The following is an 18316-nucleotide window of genomic DNA, read 5'->3' on the forward strand; positions in this document are numbered from 1 at the left end:
TCAGCTGGCTGTACTTGCCTTCAGCACTGGTAACCTCACGTTCTGGCACCTCAGTTGTTCTTCCTGCCCCAGTGGTTATCCCACGTGACAATGCAGTTGTTCCTGATCCTTCAGATGATGATTGAATTGTCCCCAATCCATGAGTTGAGGGTCCAGTTGTACCTGAAGATACAGACGATGGTGCAATAGACCATGAAGCTACAATATATGATTCAGTGGTACCTGATACTCCAGGTGATGGTCCACTTGTGCCTGAAACGGCAGCTGATGGTCTCGTTACTTCTGAGATACCACTTGATGATCCAGTTGTCCCTGATCTTCGATCTGACGGTCCAGTTGTCCCTGACCCTCCAACAGATGGTCCGGTAGTCCCTGATCCCACCACCGATGGGACAGTGGTCCCTGATCCTGGAACAGACGGTCCCGTGGAACCTGATACTCTGGCTGACTGTCCACTTGTCCCTCGTTCTTGAGCTGATGGTGCTGTGGTCACTGATCCTCCAGCTGCTGGTCCTGTTGTCTCTAATCGTCCAGCTGATGTTCCACTTGTTCCCGATCCTGGAGCTGCTGGTCCACTTGTCGCTGACTCTCTAACTGATGGTCCAGTTGCCCTCGATCCTGAAACAGGTGGTCCAGTGGTCCCTGATCCTACAGGAGATGGTCCAGTGGACCCTGGGACTCTGGCTGATGGTCCGGGCTGGCTGACGGTGGACCCTCCAACCGACGGTCCAGTTGTCGCTGATACTTCAGCTGATGGTCCCGTGGTCCCTGGTCCTGCAGTTGCTGGTCCTGTTGCCCCCGTGACGCCAGCTGTTGGCCCAGTGGCTCCGGATCTTCCAGGTGAGGATCCAGGTGTCCTGGAACCTACAACAAGTGGAGCAGTGGTTCCTGATCCTTCAGCTGATGGTCCTGTGGTCCCTGATGCTCCAGCCTCTGGTCCTGTTGTCTCTAATGGCCCAGCTGTTGGTCCAGTTGTTCCTGACCCTCCAGGTGATGGTCTAGGTGTCTCAGTCACTCCGGATGAGGGTCTAGTTGTCACTGACGCTTCAGATGATGGTCCAGCTGGTCCTGAGCTCCCAGCTGATGATCCAGTGGTCTCGGATCCTCGAGCTGAGGGTCCGGTTGTCCCTGACCCTCCAGCAGCTGGTCCGGTTGTCCCTGACCCTCCAGCTGAGGGTCCAGTTGTCCCTGACACTACAACAGATGGCCCAGCGGTTCCTGGTACTCCGGTTGATGGTCCGGGTGTCGCCGATCCTTCAGCTGACGGTCCCGTTGTTCCTGACACTCCTGGGGATGGTGCACTTGGCCCTGGTGCTGCAGATGACGTTCCAGTCGTCCCCGATCCTCCAGCGGCAGGCCCAGTAGAGCCTGACCCCCCGGTGGACAGTCCCGTTGTCCCTGAAGCTTCAGCTGATGGCCCTGTGGTCCCTGATCCTCCAGTGGCTGGTCCTGGTGCCACTGTGACTCCAGCTGTTGGCCCAGTTGTTCCTGACCCTCCAGGTGAAGATCCAGGTGACTCTGTCACTCCAGATGATGGTCCAGTTGGCTTCGACCCCTCAGCTGACAGCCCAGTTGTCCCTGACCCTTCAACTGAAGGTCCAGTTGTCCCCGACCCTACAACAGCTGGTCCAGTCGTCTCTGATCCTACCGCAGATGCTCCACTGGTCCCTGTTACCCTGGCGCCTGGTCCAGAGGTCGCTGACGCTTCAGCCGATGGCCTTGAGGTCCCTGCTGCTCCAGTTGCTGGTCCTGTAGCCCCTGTGTCTCCAGCTGATGGTCCAGTTGCTCCTGATCTTCCACCTGATGATCCAGTTGTCCCTGATCTTCGATCTGACGGTCCAGTTGACCCTGACCCTCCAACAGATGGTCCGGTTGTCCCTGATCCCACCACCGATGGGACAGTGGTCCCTGATCCTGGAACAGACGGTCCCGTGGAACCTGATACTCTGGCTGACTGTCCACTTGTCCCTCGTTCTTGAGCTGATGGTGCTGTGGTCCCTGATCCTCTAGCTGCTGGTCCTGTTGTCTCTAATCGTCCAGCTGATGTTCCACTTGTTCCCGATCCTGGAGCTGCTGGCCCACTTGTCGCTGACTCTCCAACTGATGGTCCAGTTGCCCTCGATCCTGAAACAGGTGGTCCAGTGGTCCCTGATCCTACAGGAGATGGTCCAGTGGACCCAGGGACTCTGGCTGATGGTCCGGTCTGGCTGACGGTGGTCCCTCCAACCGACGGTCCAGTTGTCGCTGATCCTTCAGCTGATGGTCCCGTGGTCCCTGGTCCTGCAGTTGCTGGTCCTGTTGCCCCCGTGACGCCAGCTGTTGGCCCAGTGGCTCCGGATCTTCCAGGTGAGGATCCAGGTGTCCTGGAACCTACAACAAGTGGAGCAGTGGTTCCTGATCCTTCAGCTGATGGTCCTGTGGTCCCTGATGCTCCAGCCTCTGGTCCTGTTGTCTCTAATGGCCCAGCTGTTGGTCCAGTTGTTTCTGACCCTCCAGGTGATGGTCTAGGTGTCTCAGTCACTCCGGATGAGGGTCTAGTTGTCACTGACGCTTCAGATGATGGTCCAGCTGGTCCTGAGCTCCCAGCTGATGATCCAGTGGTCTCGGATCCTCGAGCTGAGGGTCCGGTTGTCCCTGACCCTCCAGCTGAGGGTCCGGTTGTCCCTGACACTACAACAGATGGCCCAGCGGTTCCTGGTACTCCGGTTGATGGTCCGGGTGTCGCTGATCCTTCAGCTGACGGTCCCGTTGTTCCTGACACTCCTGGGGATGGTGCACTTGGCCCTGGTGCTGGAGATGATGTTTCAGTTGTCCCTGATCCTCCAGCGGCAGGCCCAGTAGAGCCTGACCCCCAGGTGGACAGTCCCGTTGTCCCTGAAGCTTCAGCTGATGGCCCTGTGGTCCCTGATCCTCCAGTGGCTGGTCCTGGTGCCACTGTGACTCCAGCTGTGGGCCCAGTTGTTCCTGACCCTCCAGGTGAAGATCCAGGTGACTCTGTCACTCCAGAGGATGGTCCAGTTGGCTTCGACCCCTCAGCTGACAGCCCAGTTGTCCCTGACCCTTCAACTGAAGGTCCAGTTGTCCCCGACCCTACAACAGCTGGTCCAGTCGTCTCTGATCCTACCACAGATGCTCCACTGGTCCCTGTTACCCTGGCGCCTGGTCCAGAGGTCGCTGACGCTTCAGCCGATGGCCTTGAGGTCCCTGCTGCTCCAGTTGCTGGTCCTGTAGCCCCTGTGCCTCCAGCTGATGGTCCAGTTGCTCCTGATCTTCCACCTGATGATCCAGTTGTCCCTGATCTTCGATCTGACGGTCCAGTTGTCCCTGACCCTCCAACAGATGGTCCGGTTGTCCCTGATCCCACCACCGATGGGACAGTGGTCCCTGATCCTGGAACAGACGGTCCCGTGGAACCTGATACTCTGGCTGACTGTCCACTTGTCCCTCGTTCTTCAGCTGATGGTGCTGTGGTCCCTGATCCTCCAGCTGCTGGTCCTGTTGTCTCTAATCGTCCAGCTGATGTTCCACTTGTTCCCGATCCTGGAGCTGCTGGTCCACTTGTCGCTGACTCTCCAACTGATGGTCCAGTTGCCCTCGATCCTGAAACAGGTGGTCCAGTGGTCCCTGATCCTACAGGAGATGGTCCAGTGGACCCTGGGACTCTGGCTGATGGTCCGGGCTGGCTGACGGTGGACCCTCCAACCGACGGTCCAGTTGTCGCTGATCCTTCAGCTGATGGTCCCGTGGTCCCTGGTCCTGCAGTTGCTGGTCCTGTTGCCCCCGTGACGCCAGCTGTTGGCCCAGTGGCTCCGGATCTTCCAGGTGAGGATCCAGGTGTCCTGGAACCTACAACAAGTGGAGCAGTGGTTCCTGATCCTTCAGCTGATGGTCCTGTGGTCCCTGATGCTCCAGCCTCTGGTCCTGTTGTCTCTAGGCGCCCAGCTGTTGGTCCAGTTGTTCCTGACCCTCCAGGTGATGGTCTAGGTGTCTCAGTCACTCCGGATGAGGGTCTAGTTGTCACTGACGCTTCAGATGATGGTCCAGCTGGTCCTGAGCTCCCAGCTGATGATCCAGTGGTCTCGGATCCTCGAGCTGAGGGTCCGGTTGTCCCTGACCCTCCAGCAGCTGGTCCGGTTGTCCCTGACCCTCCAGCTGAGGGTCCAGTTGTCCCTGACACTACAACAGATGGCCCAGCGGTTCCTGGTACTCCGGTTGATGGTCCGGGTGTCGCCGATCCTTCAGCTGACGGTCCCGTTGTTCCTGACACTCCTGGGGATGGTGCACTTGGCCCTGGTGCTGCAGATGACGTTCCAGTCGTCCCCGATCCTCCAGCGGCAGGCCCAGTAGAGCCTGACCCCCCGGTGGACAGTCCCGTTGTCCCTGAAGCTTCAGCTGATGGCCCTGTGGTCCCTGATCCTCCAGTGGCTGGTCCTGGTGCCACTGTGACTCCAGCTGTGGGCCCAGTTGTTCCTGACCCTCCAGGTGAAGATCCAGGTGACTCTGTCACTCCAGAGGATGGTCCAGTTGGCTTCGACCCCTCAGCTGACAGCCCAGTTGTCCCTGACCCTTCAACTGAAGGTCCAGTTGTCCCCGACCCTACAACAGCTGGTCCAGTCATCTCTGATCCTACCACAGATGCTCCACTGGTCCCTGTTACCCTGGCGCCTGGTCCAGAGGTCGCTGACGCTTCAGCCGATGGCCTTGAGGTCCCTGCTGCTCCAGTTGCTGGTCCTGTAGCCCCTGTGTCTCCAGCTGATGGTCCAGTTGCTCCTGATCTTCCACCTGATGATCCAGTTGTCCCTGATCTTCGATCTGACGGTCCAGTTGTCCCTGACCCTGCAACAGATGGTCCGGTTGTCCCTGATCCCACCACCGATGGGACAGTGGTCCCTGATCCTGGAACAGACGGTCCCGTGGAACCTGATACTCTGGCTGACTGTCCACTTGTCCCTCGTTCTTCAGCTGATGGTGCTGTGGTCCCTGATCCTCCAGCTGCTGGTCCTGTTGTCTCTAATCGTCCAGCTGATGTTCCACTTGTTCCCGATCCTGGAGCTGCTGGTCCACTTGTCGCTGACTCTCCAACTGATGGTCCAGTTGCCCTCGATCCTGAAACAGGTGGTCCAGTGGTCCCTGATCCTACAGGAGATGGTCCAGTGGACCCTGGGACTCTGGCTGATGGTCCGGGCTGGCTGACGGTGGACCCTCCAACCGACGGTCCAGTTGTCGCTGATCCTTCAGCTGATGGTCCCGTGGTCCCTGGTCCTGCAGTTGCTGGTCCTGTTGCCCCCGTGACGCCAGCTGTTGGCCCAGTGGCTCCGGATCTTCCAGGTGAGGATCCAGGTGTCCTGGAACCTACAACAAGTGGAGCAGTGGTTCCTGATCCTTCAGCTGATGGTCCTGTGGTCCCTGATGCTCCAGCCTCTGGTCCTGTTGTCTCTAGGCGCCCAGCTGTTGGTCCAGTTGTTCCTGACCCTCCAGGTGATGGTCTAGGTGTCTCAGTCACTCCGGATGAGGGTCTAGTTGTCACTGACGCTTCAGATGATGGTCCAGCTGGTCCTGAGCTCCCAGCTGATGATCCAGTGGTCTCGGATCCTCGAGCTGAGGGTCCGGTTGTCCCTGACCCTCCAGCAGCTGGTCCGGTTGTCCCTGACCCTCCAGCTGAGGGTCCAGTTGTCCCTGACACTACAATAGATGGCCCAGCGGTTCCTGGTACTCCGGTTGATGGTCCGGGTGTCGCCGATCCTTCAGCTGACGGTCCCGTTGTTCCTGACACTCCTGGGGATGGTGCACTTGGCCCTGGTGCTGCAGATGACGTTCCAGTCGTCCCCGATCCTCCAGCGGCAGGCCCAGTAGAGCCTGACCCCCCGGTGGACAGTCCCGTTGTCCCTGAAGCTTCAGCTGATGGCCCTGTGGTCCCTGATCCTCCAGTGGCTGGTCCTGGTGCCACTGTGACTCCAGCTGTGGGCCCAGTTGTTCCTGACCCTCCAGGTGAAGATCCAGGTGACTCTGTCACTCCAGAGGATGGTCCAGTTGGCTTCGACCCCTCAGCTGACAGCCCAGTTGTCCCTGACCCTTCAACTGAAGGTCCAGTTGTCCCCGACCCTACAACAGCTGGTCCAGTCGTCTCTGATCCTACCACAGATGCTCCACTGGTCCCTGTTACCCTGGCGCCTGGTCCAGAGGTCGCTGACGCTTCAGCCGATGGCCTTGAGGTCCCTGCTGCTCCAGTTGCTGGTCCTGTAGCCCCTGTGTCTCCAGCTGATGGTCCAGTTGCTCCTGATCTTCCACCTGATGATCCAGTTGTCCCTGATCTTCGATCTGACGGTCCAGTTGTCCCTGACCCTCCAACAGATGGTCCGGTTGTCCCTGATCCCACCACCGATGGGACAGTGGTCCCTGATCCTGGAACAGACGGTTCCGTGGAACCTGATACTCTGGCTGACTGTCCACTTGTCCCTCGTTCTTCAGCTGATGGTGCTGTGGTCCCTGATCCTCCAGCTGCTGGTCCTGTTGTCTCTAATCGTCCAGCTGATGTTCCACTTGTTCCCGATCCTGGAGCTGCTGGTCCACTTGTCGCTGACTCTCCAACTGATGGTCCAGTTGCCCTCGATCCTGAAACAGGTGGTCCAGTGGTCCCTGATCCTACAGGAGATGGTCCAGTGGACCCTGGGACTCTGGCTGATGGTCCGGGCTGGCTGACGGTGGACCCTCCAACCGACGGTCCAGTTGTCGCTGATCCTTCAGCTGATGGTCCCGTGGTCCCTGGTCCTGCAGTTGCTGGTCCTGTTGCCCCCGTGACGCCAGCTGTTGGCCCAGTGGCTCCGGATCTTCCAGGTGAGGATCCAGGTGTCCTGGAACCTACAACAAGTGGAGCAGTGGTTCCTGATCCTTCAGCTGATGGTCCTGTGGTCCCTGATGCTCCAGCCTCTGGTCCTGTTGTCTCTAGGCGCCCAGCTGTTGGTCCAGTTGTTCCTGACCCTCCAGGTGATGGTCTAGGTGTCTCAGTCACTCCGGATGAGGGTCTAGTTGTCACTGACGCTTCAGATGATGGTCCAGCTGGTCCTGAGCTCCCAGCTGATGATCCAGTGGTCTCGGATCCTCGAGCTGAGGGTCCGGTTGTCCCTGACCCTCCAGCAGCTGGTCCGGTTGTCCCTGACCCTCCAGCTGAGGGTCCAGTTGTCCCTGACACTACAACAGATGGCCCAGCGGTTCCTGGTACTCCGGTTGATGGTCCGGGTGTCGCCGATCCTTCAGCTGACGGTCCCGTTGTTCCTGACACTCCTGGGGATGGTGCACTTGGCCCTGGTGCTGCAGATGACGTTCCAGTCGTCCCCGATCCTCCAGCGGCAGGCCCAGTAGAGCCTGACCCCCCGGTGGACAGTCCCGTTGTCCCTGAAGCTTCAGCTGATGGCCCTGTGGTCCCTGATCCTCCAGTGGCTGGTCCTGGTGCCACTGTGACTCCAGCTGTGGGCCCAGTTGTTCCTGACCCTCCAGGTGAAGATCCAGGTGACTCTGTCACTCCAGAGGATGGTCCAGTTGGCTTCGACCCCTCAGCTGACAGCCCAGTTGTCCCTGACCCTTCAACTGAAGGTCCAGTTGTCCCCGACCCTACAACAGCTGGTCCAGTCGTCTCTGATCCTACCACAGATGCTCCACTGGTCCCTGTTACCCTGGCGCCTGGTCCAGAGGTCGCTGACGCTTCAGCCGATGGCCTTGAGGTCCCTGCTGCTCCAGTTGCTGGTCCTGTAGCCCCTGTGTCTCCAGCTGATGGTCCAGTTGCTCCTGATCTTCCACCTGATGATCCAGTTGTCCCTGATCTTCGATCTGACGGTCCAGTTGTCCCTGACCCTCCAACAGATGGTCCGGTTGTCCCTGATCCCACCACCGATGGGACAGTGGTCCCTGATCCTGGAACAGACGGTCCCGTGGAACCTGATACTCTGGCTGACTGTCCACTTGTCCCTCGTTCTTCAGCTGATGGTGCTGTGGTCCCTGATCCTCCAGCTGCTGGTCCTGTTGTCTCTAATCGTCCAGCTGATGTTCCACTTGTTCCCGATCCTGGAGCTGCTGGTCCACTTGTCGCTGACTCTCCAACTGATGGTCCAGTTGCCCTCGATCCTGAAACAGGTGGTCCAGTGGTCCCTGATCCTACAGGAGATGGTCCAGTGGACCCTGGGACTCTGGCTGATGGTCCGGGCTGGCTGACGGTGGACCCTCCAACCGACGGTCCAGTTGTCGCTGATCCTTCAGCTGATGGTCCCGTGGTCCCTGGTCCTGCAGTTGCTGGTCCTGTTGCCCCCGTGACGCCAGCTGTTGGCCCAGTGGCTCCGGATCTTCCAGGTGAGGATCCAGGTGTCCTGGAACCTACAACAAGTGGAGCAGTGGTTCCTGATCCTTCAGCTGATGGTCCTGTGGTCCCTGATGCTCCAGCCTCTGGTCCTGTTGTCTCTAGGCGCCCAGCTGTTGGTCCAGTTGTTCCTGACCCTCCAGGTGATGGTCTAGGTGTCTCAGTCACTCCGGATGAGGGTCTAGTTGTCACTGACGCTTCAGATGATGGTCCAGCTGGTCCTGAGCTCCCAGCTGATGATCCAGTGGTCTCGGATCCTCGAGCTGAGGGTCCGGTTGTCCCTGACCCTCCAGCAGCTGGTCCGGTTGTCCCTGACCCTCCAGCTGAGGGTCCAGTTGTCCCTGACACTACAACAGATGGCCCAGCGGTTCCTGGTACTCCGGTTGATGGTCCGGGTGTCGCCGATCCTTCAGCTGACGGTCCCGTTGTTCCTGACACTCCTGGGGATGGTGCACTTGGTCCTGGTGCTGCAGATGACGTTCCAGTCGTCCCCGATCCTCCAGCGGCAGGCCCAGTAGAGCCTGACCCCCCGGTGGACAGTCCCGTTGTCCCTGAAGCTTCAGCTGATGGCCCTGTGGTCCCTGATCCTCCAGTGGCTGGTCCTGGTGCCACTGTGACTCCAGCTGTGGGCCCAGTTGTTCCTGACCCTCCAGGTGAAGATCCAGGTGACTCTGTCACTCCAGAGGATGGTCCAGTTGGCTTCGACCCCTCAGCTGACAGCCCAGTTGTCCCTGACCCTTCAACTGAAGGTCCAGTTGTCCCCGACCCTACAACAGCTGGTCCAGTCATCTCTGATCCTACCACAGATGCTCCACTGGTCCCTGTTACCCTGGCGCCTGGTCCAGAGGTCGCTGACGCTTCAGCCGATGGCCTTGAGGTCCCTGCTGCTCCAGTTGCTGGTCCTGTAGCCCCTGTGTCTCCAGCTGATGGTCCAGTTGCTCCTGATCTTCCACCTGATGATCCAGTTGTCCCTGATCTTCGATCTGATGGTCCAGTTGTCCCTGACCCTCCAACAGATGGTCCGGTTGTCCCTGATCCCACCACCGATGGGACAGTGGTCCCTGATCCTGGAACAGACGGTCCCGTGGAACCTGATACTCTGGCTGACTGTCCACTTGTCCCTCGTTCTTCAGCTGATGGTGCTGTGGTCCCTGATCCTCCAGCTGCTGGTCCTGTTGTCTCTAATCGTCCAGCTGATGTTCCACTTGTTCCCGATCCTGGAGCTGCTGGTCCACTTGTCGCTGACTCTCCAACTGATGGTCCAGTTGCCCTCGATCCTGAAACAGGTGGTCCAGTGGTCCCTGATCCTACAGGAGATGGTCCAGTGGACCCTGGGACTCTGGCTGATGGTCCGGGCTGGCTGACGGTGGACCCTCCAACCGACGGTCCAGTTGTCGCTGATCCTTCAGCTGATGGTCCCGTGGTCCCTGGTCCTGCAGTTGCTGGTCCTGTTGCCCCCGTGACGCCAGCTGTTGGCCCAGTGGCTCCGGATCTTCCAGGTGAGGATCCAGGTGTCCTGGAACCTACAACAAGTGGAGCAGTGGTTCCTGATCCTTCAGCTGATGGTCCTGTGGTCCCTGATGCTCCAGCCTCTGGTCCTGTTGTCTCTAATGGCCCAGCTGTTGGTCCAGTTGTTCCTGACCCTCCAGGTGATGGTCTAGGTGTCTCAGTCACTCCGGATGAGGGTCTAGTTGTCACTGACGCTTCAGATGATGGTCCAGCTGGTCCTGAGCTCCCAGCTGATGATCCAGTGGTCTCGGATCCTCGAGCTGAGGGTCCGGTTGTCCCTGACCCTCCAGCAGCTGGTCCGGTTGTCCCTGACCCTCCAGCTGAGGGTCCAGTTGTCCCTGACACTACAACAGATGGCCCAGCGGTTCCTGGTACTCCGGTTGATGGTCCGGGTGTCGCCGATCCTTCAGCTGACGGTCCCGTTGTTCCTGACACTCCTGGGGATGGTGCACTTGGCCCTGGTGCTGCAGATGACGTTCCAGTCGTCCCCGATCCTCCAGCGGCAGGCCCAGTAGAGCCTGACCCCCCGGTGGACAGTCCCGTTGTCCCTGAAGCTTCAGCTGATGGCCCTGTGGTCCCTGATCCTCCAGTGGCTGGTCCTGGTGCCACTGTGACTCCAGCTGTGGGCCCAGTTGTTCCTGACCCTCCAGGTGAAGATCCAGGTGACTCTGTCACTCCAGAGGATGGTCCAGTTGGCTTCGACCCCTCAGCTGACAGCCCAGTTGTCCCTGACCCTTCAACTGAAGGTCCAGTTGTCCCCGACCCTACAACAGCTGGTCCAGTCGTCTCTGATCCTACCACAGATGCTCCACTGGTCCCTGTTACCCTGGCGCCTGGTCCAGAGGTCGCTGACGCTTCAGCCGATGGCCTTGAGGTCCCTGCTGCTCCAGTTGCTGGTCCTGTAGCCCCTGTGTCTACAGCTGATGGTCCAGTTGCTCCTGATCTTCCACCTGATGATCCAGTTGTCCCTGATCTTCGATCTGACGGTCCAGTTGTCCCTGACCCTCCAACAGATGGTCCGGTTGTCCCTGATCCCACCACCGATGGGACAGTGGTCCCTGATCCTGGAACAGACGGTCCCGTGGAACCTGATACTCTGGCTGACTGTCCACTTGTCCCTCGTTCTTCAGCTGATGGTGCTGTGGTCCCTGATCCTCCAGCTGCTGGTCCTGTTGTCTCTAATCGTCCAGCTGATGTTCCACTTGTTCCCGATCCTGGAGCTGCTGGTCCACTTGTCGCTGACTCTCCAACTGATGGTCCAGTTGCCCTCGATCCTGAAACAGGTGGTCCAGTGGTCCCTGATCCTACAGGAGATGGTCCAGTGGACCCTGGGACTCTGGCTGATGGTCCGGGCTGGCTGACGGTGGACCCTCCAACCGACGGTCCAGTTGTCGCTGATCCTTCAGCTGATGGTCCCGTGGTCCCTGGTCCTGCAGTTGCTGGTCCTGTTGCCCCCGTGACGCCAGCTGTTGGCCCAGTGGCTCCGGATCTTCCAGGTGAGGATCCAGGTGTCCTGGAACCTACAACAAGTGGAGCAGTGGTTCCTGATCCTTCAGCTGATGGTCCTGTGGTCCCTGATGCTCCAGCCTCTGGTCCTGTTGTCTCTAGGCGCCCAGCTGTTGGTCCAGTTGTTCCTGACCCTCCAGGTGATGGTCTAGGTGTCTCAGTCACTCTGGATGAGGGTCTAGTTGTCACTGACGCTTCAGATGATGGTCCAGCTGGTCCTGAGCTCCCAGCTGATGATCCAGTGGTCTCGGATCCTCGAGCTGAGGGTCCGGTTGTCCCTGACCCTCCAGCAGCTGGTCCGGTTGTCCCTGACCCTCCAGCTGAGGGTCCAGTTGTCCCTGACACTACAACAGATGGCCCAGCGGTTCCTGGTACTCCGGTTGATGGTCCGGGTGTCGCCGATCCTTCAGCTGACGGTCCCGTTGTTCCTGACACTCCTGGGGATGGTGCACTTGGCCCTGGTGCTGCAGATGACGTTCCAGTCGTCCCCGATCCTCCAGCGGCAGGCCCAGTAGAGCCTGACCCCCCGGTGGACAGTCCCGTTGTCCCTGAAGCTTCAGCTGATGGCCCTGTGGTCCCTGATCCTCCAGTGGCTGGTCCTGGTGCCACTGTGACTCCAGCTGTGGGCCCAGTTGTTCCTGACCCTCCAGGTGAAGATCCAGGTGACTCTGTCACTCCAGAGGATGGTCCAGTTGGCTTCGACCCCTCAGCTGACAGCCCAGTTGTCCCTGACCCTTCAACTGAAGGTCCAGTTGTCCCCGACCCTACAACAGCTGGTCCAGTCGTCTCTGATCCTACCACAGATGCTCCACTGGTCCCTGTTACCCTGGCGCCTGGTCCAGAGGTCGCTGACGCTTCAGCCGATGGCCTTGAGGTCCCTGCTGCTCCAGTTGCTGGTCCTGTAGCCCCTGTGTCTCCAGCTGATGGTCCAGTTGCTCCTGATCTTCCACCTGATGATCCAGTTGTCCCTGATCTTCGATCTGACGGTCCAGTTGTCCCTGACCCTCCAACAGATGGTCCGGTTGTCCCTGATCCCACCACCGATGGGACAGTGGTCCCTGATCCTGGAACAGACGGTCCCGTGGAACCTGATACTCTGGCTGACTGTCCACTTGTCCCTCGTTCTTCAGCTGATGGTGCTGTGGTCCCTGATCCTCCAGCTGCTGGTCCTGTTGTCTCTAATCGTCCAGCTGATGTTCCACTTGTTCCCGATCCTGGAGCTGCTGGTCCACTTGTCGCTGACTCTCCAACTGATGGTCCAGTTGCCCTCGATCCTGAAACAGGTGGTCCAGTGGTCCCTGATCCTACAGGAGATGGTCCAGTGGACCCTGGGACTCTGGCTGATGGTCCGGGCTGGCTGACGGTGGACCCTCCAACCGACGGTCCAGTTGTCGCTGATCCTTCAGCTGATGGTCCCGTGGTCCCTGGTCCTGCAGTTGCTGGTCCTGTTGCCCCCGTGACGCCAGCTGTTGGCCCAGTGGCTCCGGATCTTCCAGGTGAGGATCCAGGTGTCCTGGAACCTACAACAAGTGGAGCAGTGGTTCCTGATCCTTCAGCTGATGGTCCTGTGGTCCCTGATGCTCCAGCCTCTGGTCCTGTTGTCTCTAGGCGCCCAGCTGTTGATCCAGTTGTTCCTGACCCTCCAGGTGATGGTCTAGGTGTCTCAGTCACTCCGGATGAGGGTCTAGTTGTCACTGACGCTTCAGATGATGGTCCAGCTGGTCCTGAGCTCCCAGCTGATGATCCAGTGGTCTCGGATCCTCGAGCTGAGGGTCCGGTTGTCCCTGACCCTCCAGCAGCTGGTCCGGTTGTCCCTGACCCTCCAGCTGAGGGTCCAGTTGTCCCTGACACTACAACAGATGGCCCAGCGGTTCCTGGTACTCCGGTTGATGGTCCGGGTGTCGCCGATCCTTCAGCTGACGGTCCCGTTGTTCCTGACACTCCTGGGGATGGTGCACTTGGCCCTGGTGCTGCAGATGACGTTCCAGTCGTCCCCGATCCTCCAGCGGCAGGCCCAGTAGAGCCTGACCCCCCGGTGGACAGTCCCGTTGTCCCTGAAGCTTCAGCTGATGGCCCTGTGGTCCCTGATCCTCCAGTGGCTGGTCCTGGTGCCACTGTGACTCCAGCTGTGGGCCCAGTTGTTCCTGACCCTCCAGGTGAAGATCCAGGTGACTCTGTCACTCCAGAGGATGGTCCAGTTGGCTTCGACCCCTCAGCTGACAGCCCAGTTGTCCCTGACCCTTCAACTGAAGGTCCAGTTGTCCCCGACCCTACAACAGCTGGTCCAGTCGTCTCTGATCCTACCACAGATGCTCCACTGGTCCCTGTTACCCTGGCGCCTGGTCCAGAGGTCGCTGACGCTTCAGCCGATGGCCTTGAGGTCCCTGCTGCTCCAGTTGCTGGTCCTGTAGCCCCTGTGTCTACAGCTGATGGTCCAGTTGCTCCTGATCTTCCACCTGATGATCCAGTTGTCCCTGATCTTCGATCTGACGGTCCAGTTGTCCCTGACCCTGCAACAGATGGTCCGGTTGTCCCTGATCCCACCACCGATGGGACAGTGGTCCCTGATCCTGGAACAGACGGTCCCGTGGAACCTGATACTCTGGCTGACTGTCCACTTGTCCCTCGTTCTTCAGCTGATGGTGCTGTGGTCCCTGATCCTCCAGCTGCTGGTCCTGTTGTCTCTAATCGTCCAGCTGATGTTCCACTTGTTCCCGATCCTGGAGCTGCTGGTCCACTTGTCGCTGACTCTCCAACTGATGGTCCAGTTGCCCTCGATCCTGAAACAGGTGGTCCAGTGGTCCCTGATCCTACAGGAGATGGTCCAGTGGACCCTGGGACTCTGGCTGATGGTCCGGGCTGGCTGACGGTGGACCCTCCAACCGACGGTCCAGTTGTCGCTGATCCTTCAGCTGATGGTCCCGTGGTCCCTGGTCCTGCAGTTGCTGGTCCTGTTGCCCCCGTGACGCCAGCTGTTGGCCCAGTGGCTCCGGATCTTCCAGGTGAGGATCCAGGTGTCCTGGAACCTACAACAAGTGGAGCAGTGGTTCCTGATCCTTCAGCTGATGGTCCTGTGGTCCCTGATGCTCCAGCCTCTGGTCCTGTTGTCTCTAGGCGCCCAGCTGTTGGTCCAGTTGTTCCTGACCCTCCAGGTGATGGTCTAGGTGTCTCAGTCACTCCGGATGAGGGTCTAGTTGTCACTGACGCTTCAGATGATGGTCCAGCTGGTCCTGAGCTCCCAGCTGATGATCCAGTGGTCTCGGATCCTCGAGCTGAGGGTCCGGTTGTCCCTGACCCTCCAGCAGCTGGTCCGGTTGTCCCTGACCCTCCAGCTGAGGGTCCAGTTGTCCCTGACACTACAACAGATGGCCCAGCGGTTCCTGGTACTCCGGTTGATGGTCCGGGTGTCGCCGATCCTTCAGCTGACGGTCCCGTTGTTCCTGACACTCCTGGGGATGGTGCACTTGGCCCTGGTGCTGCAGATGACGTTCCAGTCGTCCCCGATCCTCCAGCGGCAGGCCCAGTAGAGCCTGACCCCCCGGTGGACAGTCCCGTTGTCCCTGAAGCTTCAGCTGATGGCCCTGTGGTCCCTGATCCTCCAGTGGCTGGTCCTGGTGCCACTGTGACTCCAGCTGTTGGCCCAGTTGTTCCTGACCCTCCAGGTGAAGATCCAGGTGACTCTGTCACTCCAGAGGATGGTCCAGTTGGCTTCGACCCCTCAGCTGACAGCCCAGTTGTCCCTGACCCTTCAACTGAAGGTCCAGTTGTCCCCGACCCTACAACAGCTGGTCCAGTCGTCTCTGATCCTACCACAGATGCTCCACTGGTCCCTGTTACCCTGGCGCCTGGTCCAGAGGTCGCTGACGCTTCAGCCGATGGCCTTGAGGTCCCTGCTGCTCCAGTTGCTGGTCCTGTAGCCCCTGTGTCTACAGCTGATGGTCCAGTTGCTCCTGATCTTCCACCTGATGATCCAGTTGTCCCTGATCTTCGATCTGACGGTCCAGTTGTCCCTGACCCTCCAACAGATGGTCCGGTTGTCCCTGATCCCACCACCGATGGGACAGTGGTCCCTGATCCTGGAACAGACGGTCCCGTGGAACCTGATACTCTGGCTGACTGTCCACTTGTCCCTCGTTCTTCAGCTGATGGTGCTGTGGTCCCTGATCCTCCAGCTGCTGGTCCTGTTGTCTCTAATCGTCCAGCTGATGTTCCACTTGTTCCCGATCCTGGAGCTGCTGGTCCACTTGTCGCTGACTCTCCAACTGATGGTCCAGTTGCCCTCGATCCTGAAACAGGTGGTCCAGTGGTCCCTGATCCTACAGGAGATGGTCCAGTGGACCCTGGGACTCTGGCTGATGGTCCGGGCTGGCTGACGGTGGACCCTCCAACCGACGGTCCAGTTGTCGCTGATCCTTCAGCTGATGGTCCCGTGGTCCCTGGTCCTGCAGTTGCTGGTCCTGTTGCCCCCGTGACGCCAGCTGTTGGCCCAGTGGCTCCGGATCTTCCAGGTGAGGATCCAGGTGTCCTGGAACCTACAACAAGTGGAGCAGTGGTTCCTGATCCTTCAGCTGATGGTCCTGTGGTCCCTGATGCTCCAGCCTCTGGTCCTGTTGTCTCTAATGGCCCAGCTGTTGGTCCAGTTGTTCCTGACCCTCCAGGTGATGGTCTAGGTGTCTCAGTCACTCCGGATGAGGGTCTAGTTGTCACTGACGCTTCAGATGATGGTCCAGCTGGTCCTGAGCTCCCAGCTGATGATCCAGTGGTCTCGGATCCTCGAGCTGAGGGTCCGGTTGTCCCTGACCCTCCAGCAGCTGGTCCGGTTGTCCCTGACCCTCCAGCTGAGGGTCCAGTTGTCCCTGACACTACAACAGATGGCCCAGCGGTTCCTGGTACTCCGGTTGATGGTCCGGGTGTCGCCGATCCTTCAGCTGACGGTCCCGTTGTTCCTGACACTCCTGGGGATGGTGCACTTGGCCCTGGTGCTGCAGATGACGTTCCAGTCGTCCCCGATCCTCCAGCGGCAGGCCCAGTAGAGCCTGACCCCCCGGTGGACAGTCCCGTTGTCCCTGAAGCTTCAGCTGATGGCCCTGTGGTCCCTGATCCTCCAGTGGCTGGTCCTGGTGCCACTGTGACTCCAGCTGTGGGCCCAGTTGTTCCTGACCCTCCAGGTGAAGATCCAGGTGACTCTGTCACTCCAGAGGATGGTCCAGTTGGCTTCGACCCCTCAGCTGACAGCCCAGTTGTCCCTGACCCTTCAACTGAAGGTCCAGTTGTCCCCGACCCTACAACAGCTGGTCCAGTCGTCTCTGATCCTACCACAGATGCTCCACTGGTCCCTGTTACCCTGGCGCCTGGTCCAGAGGTCGCTGACGCTTCAGCCGATGGCCTTGAGGTCCCTGCTGCTCCAGTTGCTGGTCCTGTAGCCCCTGTGTCTACAGCTGATGGTCCAGTTGCTCCTGATCTTCCACCTGATGATCCAGTTGTCCCTGATCTTCGATCTGACGGTCCAGTTGTCCCTGACCCTCCAACAGATGGTCCGGTTGTCCCTGATCCCACCACCGATGGGACAGTGGTCCCTGATCCTGGAACAGACGGTCCCGTGGAACCTGATACTCTGGCTGACTGTCCACTTGTCCCTCGTTCTTCAGCTGATGGTGCTGTGGTCCCTGATCCTCCAGCTGCTGGTCCTGTTGTCTCTAATCGTCCAGCTGATGTTCCACTTGTTCCCGATCCTGGAGCTGCTGGTCCACTTGTCGCTGACTCTCCAACTGATGGTCCAGTTGCCCTCGATCCTGAAACAGGTGGTCCAGTGGTCCCTGATCCTACAGGAGATGGTCCAGTGGACCCTGGGACTCTGGCTGATGGTCCGGGCTGGCTGACGGTGGACCCTCCAACCGACGGTCCAGTTGTCGCTGATCCTTCAGCTGATGGTCCCGTGGTCCCTGGTCCTGCAGTTGCTGGTCCTGTTGCCCCCGTGACGCCAGCTGTTGGCCCAGTGGCTCCGGATCTTCCAGGTGAGGATCCAGGTGTCCTGGAACCTACAACAAGTGGAGCAGTGGTTCCTGATCCTTCAGCTGATGGTCCTGTGGTCCCTGATGCTCCAGCCTCTGGTCCTGTTGTCTCTAATGGCCCAGCTGTTGGTCCAGTTGTTCCTGACCCTCCAGGTGATGGTCTAGGTGTCTCAGTCACTCCGGATGAGGGTCTAGTTGTCACTGACGCTTCAGATGATGGTCCAGCTGGTCCTGAGCTCCCAGCTGATGATCCAGTGGTCTCGGATCCTCGAGCTGAGGGTCCGGTTGTCCCTGACCCTCCAGCAGCTGGTCCGGTTGTCCCTGACCCTCCAGCTGAGGGTCCAGTTGTCCCTGACACTACAACAGATGGCCCAGCGGTTCCTGGTACTCCGGTTGATGGTCCGGGTGTCGCCGATCCTTCAGCTGACGGTCCCGTTGTTCCTGACACTCCTGGGGATGGTGCACTTGGCCCTGGTGCTGCAGATGACGTTCCAGTCGTCCCCGATCCTCCAGCGGCAGGCCCAGTAGAGCCTGACCCCCCGGTGGACAGTCCCGTTGTCCCTGAAGCTTCAGCTGATGGCCCTGTGGTCCCTGATCCTCCAGTGGCTGGTCCTGGTGCCACTGTGACTCCAGCTGTTGGCCCAGTTGTTCCTGACCCTCCAGGTGAAGATCCAGGTGACTCTGTCACGCCAGATGATGGTCCAGTTGGCTTCGACCCCTCAGCTGACAGCCCAGTTGTCCCTGACCCTTCAACTGAAGGTCCAGTTGTCCCCGACCCTACAACAGCTGGTCCAGTCGTCTCTGATCCTACCACAGATGCTCCACTGGTCCCTGTTACCCTGGCGCCTGGTCCAGAGGTCGCTGACGCTTCAGCCGATGGCCTTGAGGTCCCTGCTGCTCCAGTTGCTGGTCCTGTAGCCCCTGTGTCTACAGCTGATGGTCC

General features: G+C 59.4%; 1 protein-coding gene across 1 annotated transcript in view; it reads right to left on the reverse strand.

Annotated features, from left to right (window-relative positions):
- The window catches only part of MUC19 (mucin 19, oligomeric), a 143905-nt gene that overhangs the window by 29148 nt on the left and 96441 nt on the right, over nucleotides 1-18316 (reverse strand). Inside the window, exon 51 of the mRNA XM_058557397.1 lies at nucleotides 19-18117. Coding sequence (XP_058413380.1) covers nucleotides 19-18117 — 18099 coding nt within the window. The remainder of the gene's footprint in view (nucleotides 1-18; nucleotides 18118-18316) is intronic.

Source organism: Diceros bicornis, chromosome 17, assembly GCF_020826845.1.
Source record: "Diceros bicornis minor isolate mBicDic1 chromosome 17, mDicBic1.mat.cur, whole genome shotgun sequence".
NCBI lineage: Eukaryota > Metazoa > Chordata > Mammalia > Perissodactyla > Rhinocerotidae > Diceros > Diceros bicornis.